The sequence below is a fragment of the Schistocerca serialis genome, chromosome 2 (assembly GCF_023864345.2).
Source record: "Schistocerca serialis cubense isolate TAMUIC-IGC-003099 chromosome 2, iqSchSeri2.2, whole genome shotgun sequence".
In the NCBI taxonomy this organism is placed as follows: Eukaryota; Metazoa; Arthropoda; class Insecta; order Orthoptera; family Acrididae; genus Schistocerca; species Schistocerca serialis.
The window spans coordinates 321,785,899-321,808,250 of record NC_064639.1 but is presented as its reverse complement, the minus strand read 5'-3'; the positions used below and the strand labels follow the sequence as shown (position 1 = coordinate 321,808,250).

General features: G+C 43.1%; 1 protein-coding gene across 1 annotated transcript in view; it reads left to right on the top strand.

The window, feature by feature from the left end:
* Positions 1-22,352, top strand: part of LOC126457123 (UDP-glucose:glycoprotein glucosyltransferase) — a 135,839-nt gene that overhangs the window by 67,320 nt on the left and 46,167 nt on the right. The window contains exons 10-16 of the mRNA XM_050093180.1: positions 4,072-4,251; positions 6,307-6,488; positions 8,489-8,744; positions 8,850-9,056; positions 10,676-10,943; positions 18,296-18,407; positions 22,030-22,215. Of these exons, the coding sequence (XP_049949137.1) occupies positions 4,072-4,251; positions 6,307-6,488; positions 8,489-8,744; positions 8,850-9,056; positions 10,676-10,943; positions 18,296-18,407; positions 22,030-22,215 (1,391 nt within the window). The remainder of the gene's footprint in view (positions 1-4,071; positions 4,252-6,306; positions 6,489-8,488; positions 8,745-8,849; positions 9,057-10,675; positions 10,944-18,295; positions 18,408-22,029; positions 22,216-22,352) is intronic.

Here is a 22,352-nt window from a genome sequence, read left to right as displayed (position 1 = left end):
TGTGCAGGTGGTCACAAAAGTATTTTTAATAAAATGTTTATTTCAATGAATGTATCCCGTATGATGTAATTTAGAGCTATGTAGAGACAGTTGTCAGACATCATTTATTTTACCTCTAAGGCACCTTGTTAGTTTTGAAGAACGAACAGTTGATTTCTCTGTTTCAGCTCATGTAAATATGGGAGGATACACAAATGTGAAATACTTTTGCTAAGCCCTTTTTGATACGCTAGATTGTAGAATATGTCATATTTCCATACACAACATTCGTAGGTGAACCTGTGTCTAGGTCATAAGTTGGTTCAAGAGGAAATAAAGCTTTATTCTCATAGCGCAGCCCTCCCTTACATTATACAACTGCGCAATCTGCTCAGGGACGCCTGCCTGGCAGAGTTTGCACCGCAAATGCCATTTCTGGCCATCGTGCTCTCATGTTCTCAATTATTTTTCGAATGTTTTTATGACAGCTTTCAACGTCAACATCATCAAATGCTAAATCCTATAGCTGACTTCTAAAGAGCTACTGAATGCAGTTATAAAAAGAATATGGTTCCATTTGAGACAAGTACTTACTTCAATACCTCAGTTGATACCAGTTGCAAAACCTTAATCAAACAAAACCATACATGCTTCTTGATGCTCTAACATTTGCCAAAAACCGTCTTTCAATTTGTGTAACAGTCTATGAAATAAAAGATGTTACGTCTTACGTGACTCAACCCGTAGACAGTCATTACTAGTAGTGGTACAGAATACCCTCTGCTACACAGTGCACGGTGGCTTGCAGTGTATGCAGATGTAAATTTAAAAGTAGATGTTGTGCCCAGAACTGGGGCATCATGAGGAGACGATGTGGTGCCACTCCTCTGATCACTGTTTTTGTAGGGCCTACCACTGCCAGCGCATGTCTCTTTTACCTTGTCAGGGGATGCCACAACAGTGGTCATTGTGCTGAAGTGTGTGGTGATGCAGATGTCACACTGTTTGTGCGGATGTGTACCTTACTTGAAACAAGCCCATTTACTGACTTAAGGTATGTAACACTGCTGTATGATTGCGCATGGCTGAGTGAACAATGTCTGTTTTTTGTGGCACTTGTCGCGTGGTGCCATTGGGATCCTAGAGGGTGCGGATTATGGCCCTCCTGACAACATTGATTCTGGTTTTGCTTGAAACTCTTGGGATTCTGATTGAGTGAGGAGAAATATCTGCAGAAAGATAATTATAGTCTTGCTTGGCAGTGATCCAGTCATTGGGAATAAACTTGTAAATAAACGGAGATTAGTGCATAATAGGTGTAAAACGAAGCGTAGGGCTATAGATAGAGAAATGCTGAATGTAACGCATTTGGCTGTCAAGAGAGCAATGAATTAAGCATTTGGTTGGTACCGTAGCAGAATGTAAAATGATATTTTGCAAAATCCAAAGAAATTCTGGCTTTATGTAAAGGCTGTTACTGGCACCAAAGTTAAATGTCCATTCCCTAGTGAATAAGACAGGAACTGAAACTGAGGGGTGGCAAAGCAAAAGCTGAAATGCTTGACTCTTTCAAATATCCCTTTACAAAAGAAAAGCATAGGAGAATTGCCCGAATTTAATCCTCGAACCACTGAAAAGGAGAATGAAATAGGTTTTAGTACCAGTGGTGCTGAGAAACAGCTGAAATTGTTAAAACTGAACAAAGATCCAGGGCCCATTGGAATCCCTGTCAGATTCTATACTGAATTTGCAGCTGAGTTAGCCCCTCTTACAACTATGATCTATCATAGATCCCTCAAACAAAAACTGTGCCTAGTTCTTCGGAAAAACCACAGGTCACACCTGTTTACAAAAAGGATAGTAAAAGTGATCCACAAAACTACCGTTCAATATCCTTGACATCGATTTGTTGTAGAATCTTAAAACACATTCTGAGCTCAAATATAATGAGATACCTTGAACAGAATGACCTCCTCAGTGCCAACCAGCGTGGATTTCAGAAACCTTGATCTTGTGAAACCTATCTTGCACTTTTCTCACATGACATATTGAAAGCTTTATAATAGGTCAGTCAGGTAGATGGTGTACTTCTTGATTTCTGACAAGCGTTTGACTCAGTATCACACCTACACTTATTGTCAAAAGTACAATCATATGAGATATCATGTGAAATTTGTCACTGGATTGTGAGGAACTTTTGGTAGCCAGATGCAGCATGTTATCTTGGCTGGAGAGTCATCATCAGATGTAGAAGTAATGTAGTGTGTGCCCCAGGAAGTGTTGAGATCCTTACTGTTGATGTTGTGTATTAATGACCTTGCAGACAATATTAATAGTAACCGCAGACTTTTTGTATATGATGCAGTTATTTATAATGAAGTACTGTCTAAAAGAAGATGCATAAATATTCAGTCAGATCTTTATAAGCTTTCAAAGTGCTGCAGAGATTGACAACTTGCTTTAAATGTTAAGAAATGTAAAACTGTGCACTTCACAAAACGAAAAAACCTAGTATCCTATGATCCTATCAATGAATCACTGTTGGAATTGGCAAACTCTTATGAATATCTGGGTGTAATGCTTTGTAGGGATATGAAATGGAGTGATTGCATAGCCTCCACCATGGGTAAAGCAGGTGGTAGATATCGGTTTATTGGTAGAATACTGGGGAAGTGAAGTCTGTTTACAAAGGATATTGCTTACAAATCACTTGTGCAACTGGTTCTAGAATATTGCTCAAGTGTGAGAGACTTACAACAAATAGGACTAATAGGGGATATTGAACATACACATAGTCGTGCACTACAAATAGTCAAAGGTGTGTTAAATCCCGGGGAGTGTCAGAGATATTCTGAAGGAACTGAACTCTCGAAGATGGACTTAAACTATCCCAAGAAAGTGTATTAACAAAGTATATTAACAAAGTTTCAAGATCCGGCTTTAAATCATGACGTGTGTATGACAATCCCATACATATCACTCGCATAGGGATTGTGAGGATAAGATTAAAGTAATTACCTCACTCACAGAGGCATTCGAACAATCATTCTTCTGACACCCCATAGGTGAATAGAGTGAGAAGAAACTCTAATAAGTGGTACAATGGGACACACCCTCTACCACGCACCTTATGGTGGTTTGCAGAGTATAGACGTAGATGCAGATATTCTCACAAACAAACAACATTAAACAATGGAAAATCCAGGCTGGAATGTAACAGTATTATGGAAAGGGAAGTGGCTCCACATAGTGGAGATGCTGAGTTGCAGATAGGCACAACAAAAAGTTTGTCACAATATAAGTTTTTGGCCAACAAGGCCTTTATCGGAAATAGACCCCCCCTCAAACACACCCACCCACACACGTGCGCAAAATCAACTTACACGCTTACCTCATGAGTAATATTTGTGGGTTGTTTGTGTGCGTGTGTGCAGGTGCGTGTGTCGTCTATTTTTGACAAATGCATTGTTGACCGAAAGCTTATACTGCGACAATCTTTTTGTTGTGCCTGTCTGCAAGTCAGCAGCTCTGCTATATGGTGAGTAGCAAATTTCCTTTTCATAAACAAACAACATTGAAATATAATTTGTGAACTGGAAACCTACAACATAATCTTTCATTATTACAAATTGTAGATGTTACTCTTACCTACTTTATGTGAGTTTGTAAAAAGGTTAATCATTTGCGCATCTAAGCAGGTAGTGCACTTCACACCAATTTAACACTTGTTACATTCTGTCTTCATAGTATTGCAATTTTAAGGGTCAGCAGCATATTTATTGCCATAAGCAATTCATAATTATACAAAATGAAAATTTATTCCTTATTAACAAAACAGATAATTTTTTTCTATGCTAATGTTTACACACTGTGTAAAATAGTGAATCAATACAGTTTATTAGTGTAATAGAGAACTAAAAGAAAAACATTTAAAACTTACGCTGTCACTATCATGATTTTACACTTACAAAAATTCTGAAATACAAAATGGAAAATGCAGTCTTTTTTAAATTAATAACTGAGTTTAATTTTTAAATTTTCACTTTGTTTCCTTTGGACATTAATTTAATACATAAATTTTTCATGTTTTAGGTATATGCAGCAGTAAAAGAAGATCGAGATGTAACAGTTGAGGATGTTGTGAAAGCGCTAAGTGCAAAGGTTTCCTCTACTGAAGTGGACGAAATACTGGGGGAAGATACTGCATATGACACAGGCCGGAAACTTGCAAAAGATTTTGTCAGTAGGTCTGGTTTCAGAACTCTTCCACAGGTCTGTACAACTTGAGTGCATCAGCTCTAATCATTAACATAGAAGATAAAAAATGATGTCCTAGGTAACGGTGGCATTCACCCGTGAATAAAACAAGCATATACTACATAGCAGCAGACTGAAATAGAGGTTAAACTCCTAAGATCTTGTAATCATAATTTCTATGAATAAAGATTAAAAGAATGGAAGCAAGAATTATAGAAAGTAAAGAAATACTCTAGAAAGTCATTGTATGGGGATTGTAGTTTGGGATAAAGATTTTAATATATTTAGCTTACCAATCTGCATTTGTTGTGATTAGTGAATTTGCAGTATTATGAAATGGCAATCAAGTGCTAACAATTTCAATGAAATCTGGAATCGGAGTTAGATTTTAGGCTCTACACAAACGTTGCTTGCACTTGCACTAGAATACTGCAAAAAGAGGACATGCACAGTAAATACTTTAGCACTGATACCAATGTCCTTTAGTGTAAAACATTGTACGAGGAGAAGACTAATAAAACTGATGCACAGATAGTGAGGTCGTGCAGCTTGAGAGCACAAAAAATTGGTTCTTAAAAAACATCTAGCTCCAATATGTGTTACCGCAACAATATCCATGAAGTAAGCAGTGAACTTGAACAACAAAATGACACACTGAAGTACCTTCATAATCTCCAAACATGATGATCTCAATGTTTACAGAATAACCATCACTACCAGTGAGTTATCTCAGGAAGATATGGTTGATGCAGTGCATCTGCTAATGACTAAACAGACAACTTCTCCTCCATGTAGGAACTGGATTCGCATAACCTGTTACATGACACACATCACCCAGTCAGCCATGGGCTCCGTTGCAATTTGTTGTGGAAAGATTTGGACACATGGTCATCTCTTGCCTTTCCTACTTTTTAGACTAAGGCAATTTCTCAACTGCTGTCAGTGTGGGTTCAGGAGATATTGATCCACCTTGGATAATCTCACCCTGCTGTAGGCAGTTATGCAACAGGACCTTGTGTGCAGACGTCACATTATAGTTATACTAATTAGGAAACATAATATCCTTTAAGAATCCACAGAAAGTCTTTGAGTTACTCTTTCCCCATGTTATTTGAGTTGGCAGTATCTTGTTTGATCGCTTTGAGCAAGGGAATAGTGTCCCTTAAGAAAGTGTTTTGTGTGTGACTATATTTTCAGTTGTTATGAACAGTTTTATGTGAAATGCTTGGCAGTTTTCTTGAGTGTTCTTTATTTTTGGGTGGCTTTTCAGTTTTTAATTCCTCTCCTAGAATTGCAATCTGCAAATGACTGTTAGGAGGTTTGAGATGTTGACACATTAAACAGACTTTTAAGTTTTGGGTAAGAAATTCTTCATGCTCTTTGTGTTTGCCTGAATTGAGAATGAGGGACAAAGTTTGAAATTTTAAACTCATTTTTGAGGATAACTGATTTGCCTGATACACCTAAGGGATTTGAAAGGAACATCGTGTGAAGATAATTATTTTGAAAAGTGTTTGTTACAGGGATTGGGGAGCATGTGGAACTTGACTACTCCAGTTTTATCGAATCTCAGTATGATCACACCTCAGTTCATCATCAGGCAAAAAATTGTTCTTGCAACCTTGTGCCACTTGAATAGTGCTCTATTGTTAATTATTGTTGTGGTTCTTTTGCAGCACCTGCCCCTCCCTCCTCCTCCTCCTCCTCCTCCTCCTCCTCCTCCTCCTCCTCCTCCTGGACACTCCCTGCCCTCCTCCTATTCAAAAATTTTTCATTTCAGCTCAGAATTTATTTTCAGTATCATTCAAATCCAGATCTTTATTTTACCGACCACTTGGAATCTCAGCTTTTCATCATTATTGCTTCACTAGCATTTTGTGTGTGTGTGTTTTGACATTTGCTCTCAGCAGCTCAGTTGTTCTATGACTAATTACATTTACTCCTTTCATTATTTGCATTCCATCCACAACTGTCCACTATCATGTTAAAAGTAGTAATTAAAAACATGCTAATTATGTAGTACGTTCCAAAGCAGTAATTGTGCTTAAACAAATATCATTTCTTATCTAGGTTCTCATGAATGGAATACCACTGCCTGAAAAAGTATTAAATTCGAATGACTTTGATGAAGCTGTTCTTAATGAAATAATGAGTCAGTCAGCAATTTTTCAGAAAGCAGTGTACAAGGGTGAGCTCACAGATGCTGACAATACTTTGGATTTTATCATGAACCAACCTCATGTTATGCCCAGGTGTGTACAAGTGATACTTTTATTTTTATTGTTCCTATCCTTTATAATGTTACCTGATTTGTTGTGCAGTGTTTCGTTGTGCAGCAGTGAAATGTTGAAATTATTACAAGGTCATGCCATTTTCAAATTATTTGGATATTCTCTCTCTCTCTCTCTCTCTCTCTCTCTCTCTCTCTCTCTCTCTCTCTCTCTCTCTCTCTCCCTCCTACCCCCCCCCCCCCTCCTCAGTGCAAACATGTTATTTAAATGAGGTAAGTTGGTATGTATTAAGTATCCTCAGATACATTGTAGAATATCATTCTAGATATTGTATCTCCAAGGACACTATCTATACTGCTAGATTTCTCCCACCCCTCACCCACCCAAAAAAATCTATCTACTTTCATTGATATTATTTCAGTTCATTATCTTGGACTCATATTACACAGTAATTAAACTGATAAAGCAGCTTTGTTGAAACAAGAAACTATTCAAAAGTTGAGTGAAATTTTTTTTTTGCCCCTGCTGTTCCACTGTGGGTCTGTGATAACTGTGTGAGTGTAGATTGTGTTATCTTTTTCAATAAACATGTAGATTTTACACTGTTATCTACTTTCTTTGCCCTTCAAGAATTCGAATTATGCCACTTCTTTATTAAAATGACACGTATATGCAGATTTCTCGCTGTCTTTTTCTACGAATGTAGTTGGCACTTGAGAAGTAAGAATTGTCTTATTTTCTCTCAAAATCGGATGTCATGCACGAACGTACGTGTACGTATGTGTGTGTGTGTGTGTGTGTGTGTGTGTGTGTGTGTGAGAGAGAGAGAGAGAGAGAGAGAGAGAGAGAGAGAGAGAGAGAGAGAGAGCGAGAGAGCGAGAGCGAGAGCAAGTTTCTTGAGCAAGAACTTTTTGGGGATATATAATTAATATTTGCAATAAGCGATGAGGAATGGCACCTAAATATTTGTAGAAAGCAATTTTGAACATGCAGCTGAAGGGATTATCTTTTAGTATGACCAGTCTTGATCTACACAAATTATAGTCATGATATTCAAGAAATCACATCACTTGTGTGTCAGTGCCACAGTTGCTGAAAGTTTTAGGTATAAATGAAGTAATAAATTCATTTAAATTTGTGGCTGACAAACTGAAATTAATGTGTCATCTCTTAATAACCACAAAGATGATTAATGTGGATTGAAACCAGTTGTAATAAAAGATCATTCATATAGCTGCTGATAAAATTAACTTCCTTGAAATATATTATACCCTTTGCAGTTTATCCATTGTAGATGACGAACTGCGACTGTGATTTAATCTGGTGTTTATTTGGTAATAAATATGCAACCAGTTGCTTTATTAAGATTTATTCAACCATGAACATGTTTTCGAGCCACTGCAGGCTCATATTCAGATGGAGGTGTTAAACAAACATTATCTTGTGGACCAAGTGTAGCTTTATGCAGTGCTGGTGTTGCTGGCCGAAATGATGGAAATTTAGTAATCGGTGACTGAACATTTACAGTGCAGTGCGATGTAAGTACCTAAAACATAAAAAAACTTTCGGATTTGTAAATGTTTCGTCACCGATTACTAAATTTGTCATTTGCGCCAGCAACATCAGCACTGCATCAAGCTACACTTGGTCTACAACATAATGTTTCTGTAACATCTCCATCTGAAGGTGAACCTGCAGTGGCTCGAAAACGTTCACGGTTGAATAAATCATAAAAAAGTGACTAGTTGCATATTTATTACCAAATAAATGCCATATTATTCCCTTTTTCTGTTGTTTTACAAATGGAACACTTACAGATCCATCATTATAGTTAAAAATTTTATAAATTAGTATGCAATTTCTGCTTCAATCACTTTTTTATTCTACAAATAATGTGCAACATTCACTGTGTTGCATTATTTTGTTAATAAGAAATGAAAATTAGAAAGTGCTTTCTAATTTGATACTACTGTGATTTTGATTGAAATATTGCTGAAAATATTTATTTTCTTTAATTGCAGGTTGAATGAGCGAGTGCTAGGTCAAGATTCTAAAAGCTATTTGGACATGATGGGGACAGCTCGATCTGTAGATTCCTTTGAAACACTATCTCCACGTGATAAAACGGCTACACTTCTGTCTTCTGGTTTACTTCGGTACTTCAGTCACAAGCAAATGGATCGAGGCAAAGCTCTGCACATCCTTTCATACTGGGTTGTTGTGGATCTCCAGACAGCCAAAGGCAGGCAACTGCTATTATCTGCGTTGGAACAAATGGTAACAGTTAGAAACACCACAGTTGGCTAAATAATGAGTTTTAATAAGCTTTTAAGTTTATTATATATATGCACTGAATTAACACATCATATGTTTTATATTTAGCAATCGAGTGGAAATATCCGTGTGGGTCTCCTATTAAACCCAGAAACTGATGCCACTGAACAGCATTTGAACATGTTAGCTATGACTGCTCTGCGAGTACTGAAACCTCCACAAGCAACAAAGCTAATGTCTTCAATACTTACTGATGAACAATCAGCACAAGCCATTGCTGCTGGTCAGAAGGACATAAGTGATATAAATGTAGCAGTAAGTGTTAATGTTATGAATATTATAACCCTTTCAGTGTAAATTGTTATAGAATAGCAACTATCATACTATGTATATAATAAATTCAGGTACCTTATGTTATTGGGCATCTTGAACAGTGTGTTTCTTCATAGAAGAAAGTGCGTTTTTCACTTTGATGTAAATCTTTTGCATTTGCACATGGAATAGTTATGCACTGATAAAAGTAGAGACATGGTTGCCAGTTAATTGGTAATTAATGATGTAAGAAATCAGAATTAAGAAGGAAAGGAGACAAAACTTTGAAATCTGTAGAAGGTGGGCAGGTCATAAGTAACTCACTTAGAGCCATAGATAACACACACAGATCTGCTTAGTTATCAGACTGATTTCATCTTCTTTCTCAGTAGTTTCAAAAATTGGAATCACTCATTACAAAAAATTATACTCAGTTTGATTTTGCCCTGTGTACCCCTTCATCTTATGTTTCAAGCAGATATAACTAGACATCTTACTTTAATATTGATTTCAGTGTTTTGTAATTATTTTCAATGTTTAAGTCAGGTGATCAAAAATGACTGTCACCCCTTTCCAGCTGCATCTTGCACAGTCTATTGCTCAACCATTTTCAGCTTTGTATTGTTTGTTTGGAAACTGCATTATTCACAGCATAATATAACCATAGAGTATCTCAACATAAAAGTTTCTTAGTAAACTTGTTATGTAAAACTGGATTTTGAAGCTGTTGACAATTTCTTCCAGTGTGTTTATCACAGAAGCAAATAATGTTTCCGAGGCAGTAGGAAGCCACAGAATTCAGGAATGTCATTGACTGGAGGATATGATAATAGTAAATGGCTAATTGTAAGGGAATTATCATATTTTTGTTTATATATTCAGACCATCTGAAAATTACAATGCAATAACCCCCACTTAATGGAAGATGATACATACATTTTGTGAATAAAATAGTTCAGTAACAAAGCGGGTCACCCTGTACCGTAAATTTGCTGATAATTTTTAATGGGTTATCACTCAGTTCACTGCATTGCCCATTTTTCTTCACCCCCCTCCCCTCCACCCTCCTCTCCCCCTCACTAGTAGGGAGTGTCCACTGGAGTGGACTACATACATCTGTAGTCTCATGACTGATCGAAAATGCAGATTAATGGGCAAAATACTCCTGGCATTAGCACTTCACTCCATCAACCACTATGAAGGATTAAAGGCAGTTCCTAGTTCACAAATGCTCCTTAAAGCCTTTCCTTATTATAAAGTTGCATCTGATCACATTTTGTTCTTTATGCATCTTCAAATTGTGCAAAGTTTCTTGTTAGAAACTGGAAGCCAATCCACAATTTGTAACCTAATAAAGTTATGCAGCTGTTAAATGGGATAAACATGACCATTATTTAAAATCTATATATAAGTGCAAGTTTTCCATTTAACCCAATCCTGTTGCTGCTGCCACCACCAGATGCAGTGTGTTGAAACAAAATCAGCTGCTATTGTTATTGTAACTGAATGTTTCTTGTAAAGGTTACTTTGTAGAAATTAAATAAGGACATTTTGTAGCACAAAAAACAAAATCACTTGACTTTGCTGTCCAAGGTTATGAAAAAGGACTTGTTTTGCTGTAGGGAATTGATGTGCCTGAACTGGTAGCAACTATGAAGAAAGATAGAGCCATTTATCAGAGAGAGCTAGCTCTCCACAATGATTTCTGCAAGACTGTACTGAAGATTTCAAGTGGTGCGAGAGCAGTTATAGCAAATGGCCAAATGGTTGGTCCATTTGAAACAGATGAGGACTTTATATCAGATGATTTCTCTCTGTTAGAAAGATACAGCATGAACAGCTATGGTGAAAAAATTATGGAAGTCTTGAAGGAAAATGTTCTCACTGAAGGTAGGTGTGCAAAACATTAAATTAAATGCAAAATTTTTGTGTGTGGCCTATTGTTCCACAAAAATAATAAATATCTCTGTAATGGCTTCTTAACATTGGTGATGACTCAACATCACATGATGTAGGAACTAAGATACCCCAAAGTTCCACTTCATCTGTACTCAGTAAACCATCCTATACTGTGTGGCAATAGGTACATGTATAATTTTCCTCTTTGCTTTTCCATTCATAATTGGTATATGAGTAGTATTAGTGATGATACCCCTATGTATGAACCAAATTTTCTCTTAATTTTTCTCTTATGGTCATCATGTAAGATGTCTGATGGTGGAAGTAACAAGATTCTTGGACTGTTCACTAAGCACTCTGCCTTTCTTATAGCCTCTATTGTTAATTTGTTGAGTATTTCTGTAATTCCCTCATGCTGGCTAAAGGAACCCTTGGAGAATCATACAGCTTTTTTTGGAGTCTCCATGTCTTTTAGTAATTCAGATTGCAAAGGATCCCAGATTGACAAAATATACAAAAGATCTGGTCAAATCAGGGCTGTAAATGGAATCATTCATGGAAGAGTTATTCTTCCTCCGTACATTAATTCAGACAGATACTCCTAGGTATTTAATAGTTCTGATTGACCAGATTATGCAGTTGAAATGTCATTGGGTCTTTTCGACTACATCTACAGCAATACTCCTCAAGCCATCTCAAGGTGTTTGTTGGTAGGTATTTTACAGTTATACACAAATTCTTCTGCTCCCATCCCTCTTCTACTCCCCCTCCCACTTCTACTCCTTGTCCCTCTGCTCCTCCCCCTCCCACGTCTACTCCCTGTCCCTCTGCTCCTCCCCCTCCCACATCTACTCCCTGTCCCTCTGCTCCTCCCCCTCCCACATCTACTCCCTGTCCCTCTGCTCCTCCTCCATGCCTCTCCTCCTTGCCCCCCCATGCCTCTCCTCCATGCCCCCCCCCCATGCCACTCCTCCTTGCCCCCCCATGCTTCTCCTCCTTGCCCTCCCCATGCCTCTCCTCCTTGCCCCCCCCCATGCCTCTCCTCCTGGCCCCCCCCATGCCTCTCCTCCTTGCCCCCCCCATGCCTCTCCTCCTTGCCCCCCCCCCATGCCTCTCCTCCTTGCCCCCCCCCATGCCTCTCCTCCTTGCCCCCCCCCCATGCCTCTCCTCCTTGCCCCCCCATGCCTCTCCTCCTTGCCCCCCCCCCATGCCTCTCCTCCTTGCCCCCCCATGCCTCTCCTCCTTGCCCCCCCATGCCTCTCCTCCTTGCCCCCCCATGCCTCTCCTCCTTGCTCCCCCATGCCTCTCCTCCTTGCCCCCCCCATGCCTCTCCTCCTTGCCCCCCATGCCTCTCCTCCTTGCCCCCCCCATGCCTCTCCTCCTTGCCCCCCCCATGCCTCTCCTCCTTGCCCCCCCCATGCCTCTCCTCCTTGCCCCCCCATGCCTCTCCTCCTTGCCCCCCCCATGCCTCTCCTCCTTGCCCCCCCCATGCCTCTCCTCCTTGCCCCCCCCATGCCTCTCCTCCTTGCCCCCCCCATGCCTCTCCTCCTTGCCCCCCCCATGCCTCTCCTCCTTGCCCCCCCATGCCTCTCCTCCTTGCCCCCCCCCATGCCTCTCCTCCTTGCCCCCCCATGCCTCTCCTCCTTGCCCCCCCATGCCTCTCCTCCTTGCCCCCCCCATGCCTCTCCTCCTTGCCCCCCCCCCCATGCCTCTCCTCCTTGCCCCCCCCCCCCATGCCTCTCCTCCTTGCCCCCCCCCATGCCTCTCCTCCTTGCCCCCCCCATGCCTCTCCTCCTTGCCCCCCCCATGCCTCTCCTCCTTGCCCCCCCATGCCTCTCCTCCTTGCCCCCCCCATGCCTCTCCTCCTTGCCCCCCCCATGCCTCTCCTCCTTGCCCCCCCCATGCCTCTCCTCCTTGCCCCCCCCATGCCTCTCCTCCTTGCCCCCCCCATGCCTCTCCTCCTTGCCCCCCCCATGCCTCTCCTCCTTGCCCCCCCCATGCCTCTCCTCCTTGCCCCCCCCATGCCTCTCCTCCTCACCCTCCCACATGCCTCTCCTCCTCACCCTCCCACATGCCTCTCCTCCTCACCACCCCCATGCCTCTCCTCCTCACCACCCCCATGCCTCTCCTCCTCACCACCCCCATGCCTCTCCTCCTCACCACCCCCATGCCTCTCCTCCTCACCACCCCCATGCCTCTCCTCCTCACCACCCCCATGCCTCTCCTCCTCACCACCCCCATGCCTCTCCTCCTCACCACCCCCATGCCTCTCCTCCTCACCACCCCCATGCCTCTCCTCCTCACCACCCCCATGGCTCTCCTCCTCACCACCCCCATGCCTCCCCTCCTCACCACCCCCATGCCTCCCCTCCTCACCACCCCCATGCCTCTCCTCCTCACCACCCCCATGCCTCTCCTCCTCACCACCCCCATGCCTCTTCTCTTCTCTCTCCCCCCCCATGGCTCTTCTCTTCTCTCTCTCCCCCCCCCCATGGCTCTTCTCTTCTCTCTCCCCCCCCCATGGCTCTTCTCTTCTCTCTCCCCCCCCATGGCTCTTCTCTTCTCTCTCCCCCCCCCATGGCTCTTCTCTTCTCTCTCCCCCCCCATGGCTCTTCTCTTCTCTCTCCCCCCCCCCATGGCTCTTCCCCCCCCATGGCTCTTCTCCCCCCCATGGCTCTTCCCCCCCCCCATGGCTCTTCTCCCCCCCCATGGCTCTTCTCCCCCCCATGGCTCTTCTCCCCCCCATGGCTCTTCTCCCCCCCCCATGGCTCTTCTCCCCCCCCCCATGGCTCTTCTCCCCCCCATGGCTCTTCTCCCCCCCCATGGCTCTTCTCCCCCCCATGGCTCTTCTCCCCCCCATGGCTCTTCTCCCCCCCATGGCTCTTCTCCCCCCCATGGCTCTTCTCCCCCCCATGGCTCTTCTCCCCCCCATGGCTCTTCTCCCCCCCATGGCTCTTCTCCCCCCCATGGCTCTTCTCCCCCCCATGGCTCTTCTCCCCCCCATGGCTCTTCTCCCCCCCATGGCTCTTCTCCCCCCCATGGCTCTTCTCCCCCCCATGGCTCTTCTCCCCCCCATGGCTCTTCTCCCCCCCATGGCTCTTCTCCCCCCCATGGCTCTTCTCCCCCCCATGGCTCTTCTCCCCCCCCATGGCTCTTCTCCCCCCCCCATGGCTCTTCTCCCCCCCCCATGGCTCTTCTCCCCCCCCCACGGCTCTTCTCCCCCCCCCCCACTGCTCTTCTCCCCCCCCATGGCTCTTCTCCCCCCCCATGGCTCTTCTCCCCCCCCCATGGCTCTTCTCCCCCCCCCATGGCTCTTCTCCCCCCCCATGGCTCTTCTCCCCCCCCATGGCTCTTCTCCCCCCCCATGGCTCTTCTCCCCCCCCATGGCTCTTCTCCCCCCCCATGGCTCTTCTCCCCCCCCCATGGCTCTTCTCCCCCCCCATGGCTCTTCTCCCCCCCCATGGCTCTTCTCCTCTCCCCCCCATGGCTCTTCTCCTCTCCCCCCCATGGCTCTTCTCCTCTCCCCCCCATGGCTCTTCTCCTCTCCCCCCCATGGCTCTTCTCCTCTCCCCCCATGGCTCTTCTCCCCCCCCCATGGCTCTTCTCCTCTCCCCCCCATGGCTCTTCTCCTCTCCCCCCCCCATGACTCTTCTCCCCCCCATGACTCTTCTCCTCTCCCCCCCCAATGGCTCTTCTCCTCTCCCCCCCCATGACTCTTCTCCTCTCCCCCCCCATGACTCTTCTCCTCTCCCCCCCCCATGGCTCTTCTCCTCTCCCCCCCCATGGCTCTTCTCCTCTCCCCCCCCCATGGCTCTTCTCCTCTCCCCCCCCATGGCTCTTCTCCTCTCCCCCCCATGACTCTTCTCCTCTCCCCCCCTATGACTCTTCTCCCCCCCATGACTCTTCTCCTCTCCCCCCCCATGACTCTTCTCCTCTCCCCCCCATGACTCTTCTCCTCTCCCCCCCCATGACTCTTCTCCTCTCCCCCCCATGGCTCTTCTCCTCTCCCCCCCCCATGGCTCTTCTCCTCTCCCCCCCCCATGGCTCTTCTCCTCTCCCCCCCCCCATGGCTCTTCTCCTCTCCCCCCCCATGGCTCTTCTCCTCTCCCCCCCCACGGCTCTTCTCCTCTCCCCCCCCTCATGGCTCTTCTCCTCTCCCCCCCCCCCTCATGGCTCTTCTCCTCTCCCCCCCCATGGCTCTTCTCCTCTCCCCCCCCTCATGGCTCTTCTCCTCTCCCCCCCCCTCATGGCTCTTCTCCTCTCCCCCCCCCCCATGGCTCTTCTCCTCTCCCCCCCCCCATGGCTCTTCTCCTCTCCCCCCCCCATGGCTCTTCTCCTCTCCCCCCCTCCATGGCTCTTCTCCTCCCCCCTCCCCATGGCTCTTCTCCTCCCCCCCCCCATGGCTCTTCTCCTCTCCCCCCCCCCCATGGCTCTTCTCCTCTCCCCCCCCCCATGGCTCTTCTCCTCTCCCCCCCCCATGGCTCTTCTCCTCTCCCCCCCCTCATGGCTCTTCTCCTCTCCCCCCCCCCCCCATGGCTCTTCTCCTCTCCCCCCCCCCCCATGGCTCTTCTCCTCTCCCCCCCCCCCCCCATGGCTCTTCTCCTCTCCCCCCTCCATGGCTCTTCTCCTCTCCCCCCCCCCCATGGCTCTTCTCCTCTCCCCCCCCCCCCCCATGGCTCTTCTCCTCTCCCCCCCCCCCCCCCCATGGCTCTTCTCCTCTCTATATAACCCAATTGGAATTTAGGATTCATTGCTATTAACATCTAATTTCAACCAGTGTTCTGTTCCTAGCATTACTACTGTTTATAAATGATACTAGTCCTGCCCAGTTAACTCATACTTTATTAACCTTTTGTTCCTCAATGTGTCATGACTTATTATTTTCTGTAATTAAGTGGGGCAGGTTTCCTTCTCTCCCTGAAACCATAACAGAAATTATTTATCATGTGGAGGGATTTCTCTTTCCTTGAAAAACTGCATGTGCACACCACACACACTAAGCTACTGTAGTAGCTGTTTCCTGTGTGTAGTGCAAGGCTGACCTGTTGAGACGGATTCTACAATCCTCCACTCAGTTACAGAAAGTGGTGAATCTGTATACAGTATGGTTGCAAAATGATTCAGGCCTCTGGTTTAAGCCTTCCACATGACTCTAAACCAGAGGACTGTGTTAGGTTCTTGGAACAATATTGAAAAAACTCTGGTTTTGCTTCCGTCCTGCACATGAGGCTATCTGTGTTCACAAAAACAGCCAACCACTGTTGGAACTGAAGCTGGTCTCTGAACCTAGATGGTAGGCACCATTGGTGCTGTGGGTGGCTTAAAATTTGCACCAGGGTCCATCCAGTACACTTTATAACTCTGAACAGGGCTTCCTCCACAGCATACAGAGTTGACATTTGCCTTCCTGCGTGATCGTCATGCAGTTTACCTGAAGGGCTCCATCACCCTCCTAATGATGGACCTCCCAATAACCAGAAAACTGACCCTCTATGCTGTTAAGAACATTAAGGAATATTGGCCCCAGTCCCAACAGATGAGATGTCATGTACTGGCTCATATGCCCTGTCAGCAATGGGCAAGACCACATACCTGTTTTCAAGGTATAGACTGAGAAGCAGTGTGGCCAGTACCCACTTTTGCCTTTCTCCCAGAAGTTCATGACCCTATCACTGTTCAACATTCACACTCAGGTGAACGTTGTCTGCCTAGGTTGAGCATATTGAAAGACACTGTGACATCAAGGTTCCCAGGTGATGCTTATAGGAACCGTGTGTACTACAGCCTTCAGCCCGGTTGCCTCAATGCCATTGCATCTAAGGTCAGCAGTCTGAAGTCTGTTGTTCATAGCCAGCGCAGTTCCCAACTGTTTCTCGGTGGCCAATTCCCCCTGGATTCATACACAACAAGTGCAGTTTCTTATTAGTCTTCTGCCTACTTTCGTGTATAGAATGAGGCATATGACACAAAGCAAAGCAGTTGCAAGATGCATTCTGAGTGTTGCTGTTACACTGCTTCTGCTATCATTACGAAGTCATCTCATGTTAATGCTCGAAATGTACAAAAACACGTACAAGAGTTAATGAATGCAAATCACAACAGATAACTAAACAAATACTATTCAGTTCTTCACAGAAGCAGATAACACAAAGAATGAAACTAAACCCTGTCTACCAAGAGAGCCTGTTGCTGCTGCTGCTGCTGGAGCTGTTCTTGACTTGGTGGCTAGATTTCATCTATTTAAGCTCATTTCTTGTATCTTGAAGGTGAGTGTGGTGCTAGTCTCAGAGTAGTTTTTCCAGAGGTGGACAGGTGCCAGTTCTTCTGTATATTCAGAGTAGAGTATAATAGGTACACCATGAAGACCTGGCCTTTATGAAACCCTTTTAGTTTTTTCTCATTGAAATGCACAGAGACTGTGTGACAACTTAAACTGAACATTCTATGCCTTAGGCTCCTATTCTCTAGCTGTGGTAAAATATAGCAGACTGTCACATTTTGTTAACTGTGTGTGTGTGTGTGTGTGTGTGTGTGTGTGTGTGTGTGTGTGTGTGTGTGTAGTTGTTGCATAGACAAGCTTGTCACGAGTTGCTCTGAACTATTGTACTCTTCGTGGCAACAGAAATCTTCTTCCTCCAACAGTGTAGCTAACTATAAATTAATTGCTTATTGGCATACTGTGAACTGATGTATTTTGAATTTCAGAGACAGAACTGAACTTTGAAAACCAGATTTTTCCTGTCAGATTTTTTATTTTGTTACACAAATTGCAAACTACATTTTAATGTTATAAATAAAATAATCTTGTCATTAAATGACTTAAAATAGTATTATATTAATATTTTGGTGAATATTAGTTTGTTTGAATTGCTAATAAAGCAATTATAAGAGTCACTGACTCACCATATATAAGCATAAGTGTAACATTCATCTTTCATTGTTATACATTGACAATATCTCTTAGCGAAAAGTATATGTAGTACATAGATAGGCAGATAGAGGTATTAATAGATGTTCCTTTTGTTCAATAGAATCATAGTGAGGAGATCCTGAAGGATACAAAACTAAGCTCATCATGTATACAAAGTGACACAGATACCATGTCTTACTTTCAACGTTATTCATTTTGCATGGAAGTTGACTAATGAAGTATTATTTCTGGAAATATGTAAATTTAGAAGGTTTAATATGTTTAAACACATAGCAGCCTTGCCACAGATAAATGTTTGTGGACTCAAAGGCATGCACTTCAATCATTAGACAGCAGTTAGCTCAAAACTTTGTCAATGTGTATCTTAGTGTTTTATGTGTGTTGATATTACTTATTTGATAATGGATTGCAGAGGAAGATCTTATTGAGAATAGTGATGTGCTGATGCAAGCTGTTGGCTTGCTGGTATCAAGACAACAAACAAGAAGTCGATTTGACATACCTGTCAAGAGAGAACTCTATAGGTCAGTAACCCACAGCTCAGTGTAATTATCTGTTTCACATGAAATATCCAGCATATTAATACATAAATTTAAGTTATGACAAAGACAATACTCTATACATGTTGAATCTGATTTTCTTTGTTGGATTTAAATTGTAATTGGAGACATTACTGTTCATGCAATCTACACAAAACTTGTTAATGTTCTTTTAAATTCCTGGAACACTAATCTCGTGGTTTAACAACAATATCAATTAGGTTAGATTGCTACTCCGCACATAAAAAGGCATTGAGTGGGAGATGGACACATGGGAAAGCTTATTAAGCTATTGGATAAGTATTCATCAGATCCAGAAAAATGCACACACATGCATACAGGTGCATCTTACACACACATTGCCACTGTTATCACTAGATGCTGAGGTAAAAGAGCCTCAGTGTTTAGTGGCAGCAGTCTCCATATGTGTGTGATTAGTGCGTATGTGTTAGTCTAATTCTGATGAAGGACCTTGTACAACAGATTAGTCTACTTTTAAATGTGCCTGTTTACCACTCAGTGCCTCCTCTGTGTGGCAAATAGCAGTCTATCCTAATTCATACTGCTGTTATTTCATCCTGGGTTTTCCATTGTTAATCTTGTGGTTTATGTTTGTAAGATCAAGTAATTTTTTTATTTACAAAAATTACAAAGAAAAATAGAATGCACCTTTTTGATTATAAAAAATGATTACATTATTGATAAAAGTAAATCACAAATACTTTAATCTGTGAAGTAATATGTTAAGAGTTTGTATGGTATGTGACAGATTTCTTTGCAGAACACTGAAAATATTCGTTTAACATGTAGTCAATATGTCAGAGATGGGACTGTGGTATGATAATTAATCATATTTATTCAGATTTTGCACAAAATATAATTACACTTACCTATAGATAGCTGCTGCGAAGCACCTGTTAATGTGTATTTCATACCATTATTTACATCCTCCTTTGTACTCCTCTCTCAAAGAGAATGTGCAAAAGTGATTACCTGCCTTTGTTCACAACCTGTTCTTTTCTGTCTTGTTCCCCAGTTCTTCCAGAGATATCCGATGGTCTCAGTAGCATTATCTCAGATTATCAAATATTGGTTCTTAACTTGTACTAAACAGCATTTTTAAAAAAAGTAGCTTTCTTCTCAGTGACTCCTGTGTGTCTCCTGACCGTCTCCATAATGTTCTTATTCTAAATAAATTGGACCCCTACAATAGCAGTCTGTTTCTACCATCTGATAGTGCAACATCCTCTGTTTTCTCAGGATTTTATGAATTTTGTTAAAACCAAAATGGGCTATTATCATCTTTACTGAGGATGTGAAGGATAGTAAATTTAATCGTTGTCCACAACTCCTTTATGCATGTTGCAGTTTGTGTGTTTGTGAATGCTTATCCTCTTTGGCAGACTTAAAAACCATTCCTGACCATTTACACTACTGGCCATTACAATTGCTACACCACGAAGATTACGTGCTACTAACATGAAATTTAACCGACAGGAAGAAGATGCTGTGATATGCAAATGATTAGCTTTTCAGAACATTCACACAAGGTTGGCGCCGGTGGTGACACCTACAACGTGCTGACATGAGGAAAGTTTCCAACCGATTTCTCATACACAAACAGCAGCTGACCAGCATTGCCTGGTGAAACGTTGTTGTGATGCCTCGTGTGAGGAGGAGAAATGCGTTCCATCACGTTTCAGACTTTGATAAAGGCCGGATTGTAGCCTATCGCGATTGCGGTTTATCGTGACATTTCTGCTCGCGTTGGTCAAGATTCAATGACTGTTAGCAGAATATGGAATCGGTGGGTTCAGGAGGGTAATACAGAAAGCTGTGCTGGATCCCAACAGCCTCGTATCACTAGTAGTCTAAATGACAGGCATCTTAGCCGCATGGCTGTAGTGGATCGTGCAGCCTTATCTCAATCCTTCAGTCAACAGATGGGGACGTTTGCAAGACGACAAGCATCTGCACGAACACTTAGACTACGTTTGCAGCAGCATGCTCTATCAGCTCGGAGACCATGGCTGCAGTTACCCTGGACGCTGCATCACAGACAGGAGCACCTGCGATGGTGTACTCAATGACCAACCTGGATGCACGAATAGCAAAACGTCATTTTTTCGGATGAATTCAGGTTCTGTTTACAGCATCATAATGGTCGCATCCGTGTTTGGCGACATCGCGGTGAACACACATTGGCAGCATGTATTCGTCATCGCCATACTGGCGTATCACTCGGTGTGACGGTATGGGGTGCCATTGGTTACACGTCTGTCATCTCTTGTTCGCATTGATGGCACTTTGAATAGTGGACGTTACATTTCAGATGTGTTACGACCCGTGGCTCTACCCTTAATTCGATCCCTGCGAAACCCTACATTTCAGCAGGATAATGCACGACCACATGTTGCAGGTCCTGTATGGGCCTTTCTGGATACAGAAAATGTTAGACTGCTGCCCTGGCCAGCACATTCTCGAGATGTCTCACCAACTGAAAACATCTGGTCAATGGTGGCCGAGCAGCTTGCTCGTCACAATATGCTAGTCACTACTCTTGATGAACTGTGGTATCGTGTTGAAACTGCATGGGCAGCTGTACCTTTACACGCCATCCAAACTCTGTTTGACTGAATGCCCAGGCGTATCAAGGTTGTTATTACGGCCAGAGGTGGTTGTTCTGGGTACTGATTTCGCAGGATGCATGTACCCAAGTTGCGTGTAAATGTAATCACATGTCAGTTCTAGTATAATATATTTGTCCAACGAATACCCGTTTATCATCTGCATTTCTTCCTGGTGTATCAATTTTAATGGCCAGTAGTGTATATATAAATAAAGTAAGACAACAACCACTCACTTCTAAAGCCAGCTGATGTGTGGCACATAGAGACATGCAGCAGAAAATAGTGTTTACACTAGCTTTCAAGCTCTTACTCTTTCTCTACACACACACACACACACACACACACACACACACACACACACACACCAGTCGGTGCTGTGAGACTCGGAGCAGTGTGTGTGTGTGTGTGTGTGTGTGTGTGTGTGTAAATGTGGGTATTTCCATTAAAGAAAGATCAAGAGGTTGAAAGCTAGAGTAAATAATATTTCCTGTTGCGTGTTTCTGTGCACCACACATCAACCAGTTATAGGTGAGTAGTTGATTTCCCTTTATTTTACATATTATTCCATCCAGGAATTTCTGTCATTGTAATTCCTAGATTTTTATATAGATTTCCAGGTTTTAGTAATGATTGTTTTTTGCACTTCTATCAAGATTGCTCATTGTTGTCCTTTTGCTGACAGTGTCAGCAAGGCCAGGTGGTTTGTTGTCAGCAGTCTAAAACATTTCTGTTGCATATGTTCTATTGAGGAAAAGCAAGAAAATGTTTTACGAAGTTTTATACAAGTTGCAGAATTTACTGAAGTATATCATTTATGCTAAGGCAAAGGAGTTCTTTTCACATTTCCATTTGGGGCCAAACAAGGAAAACTGTCAACAATATCACAATAATAATATTACACTCTGTAAAGAAAATACAGATGTTGATACTTTGACTCATTGAAATAAACTGTGTATGAGTGTGTTTATTGTTTGCAGTGTTCTGAAACTACCTCCTCGTTCTGCATCTGAACCAGTCTTTGAAATTGCTGTGGTTGTTGATCCAGTGTCTCGCGGAGCCCAAAAAGTGGGCCCAATCCTCTCCATCCTCTATGAAGTCCTGAACTGCAATATTAAGGTGTACCTTAATTGTGTTGAGAAGAACAGTGATATGCCACTCAAAAGGTTAGTAGGGATCATTAATTTTCACACAATGTTAGTTAATACTTAATCTAAGAAAATGAATAATCTAAAATGATGTTAAACTACTAAAGGATAAAGAATACTGCTTTCACAGCATCAGCTTGACAGATGCTCAATAG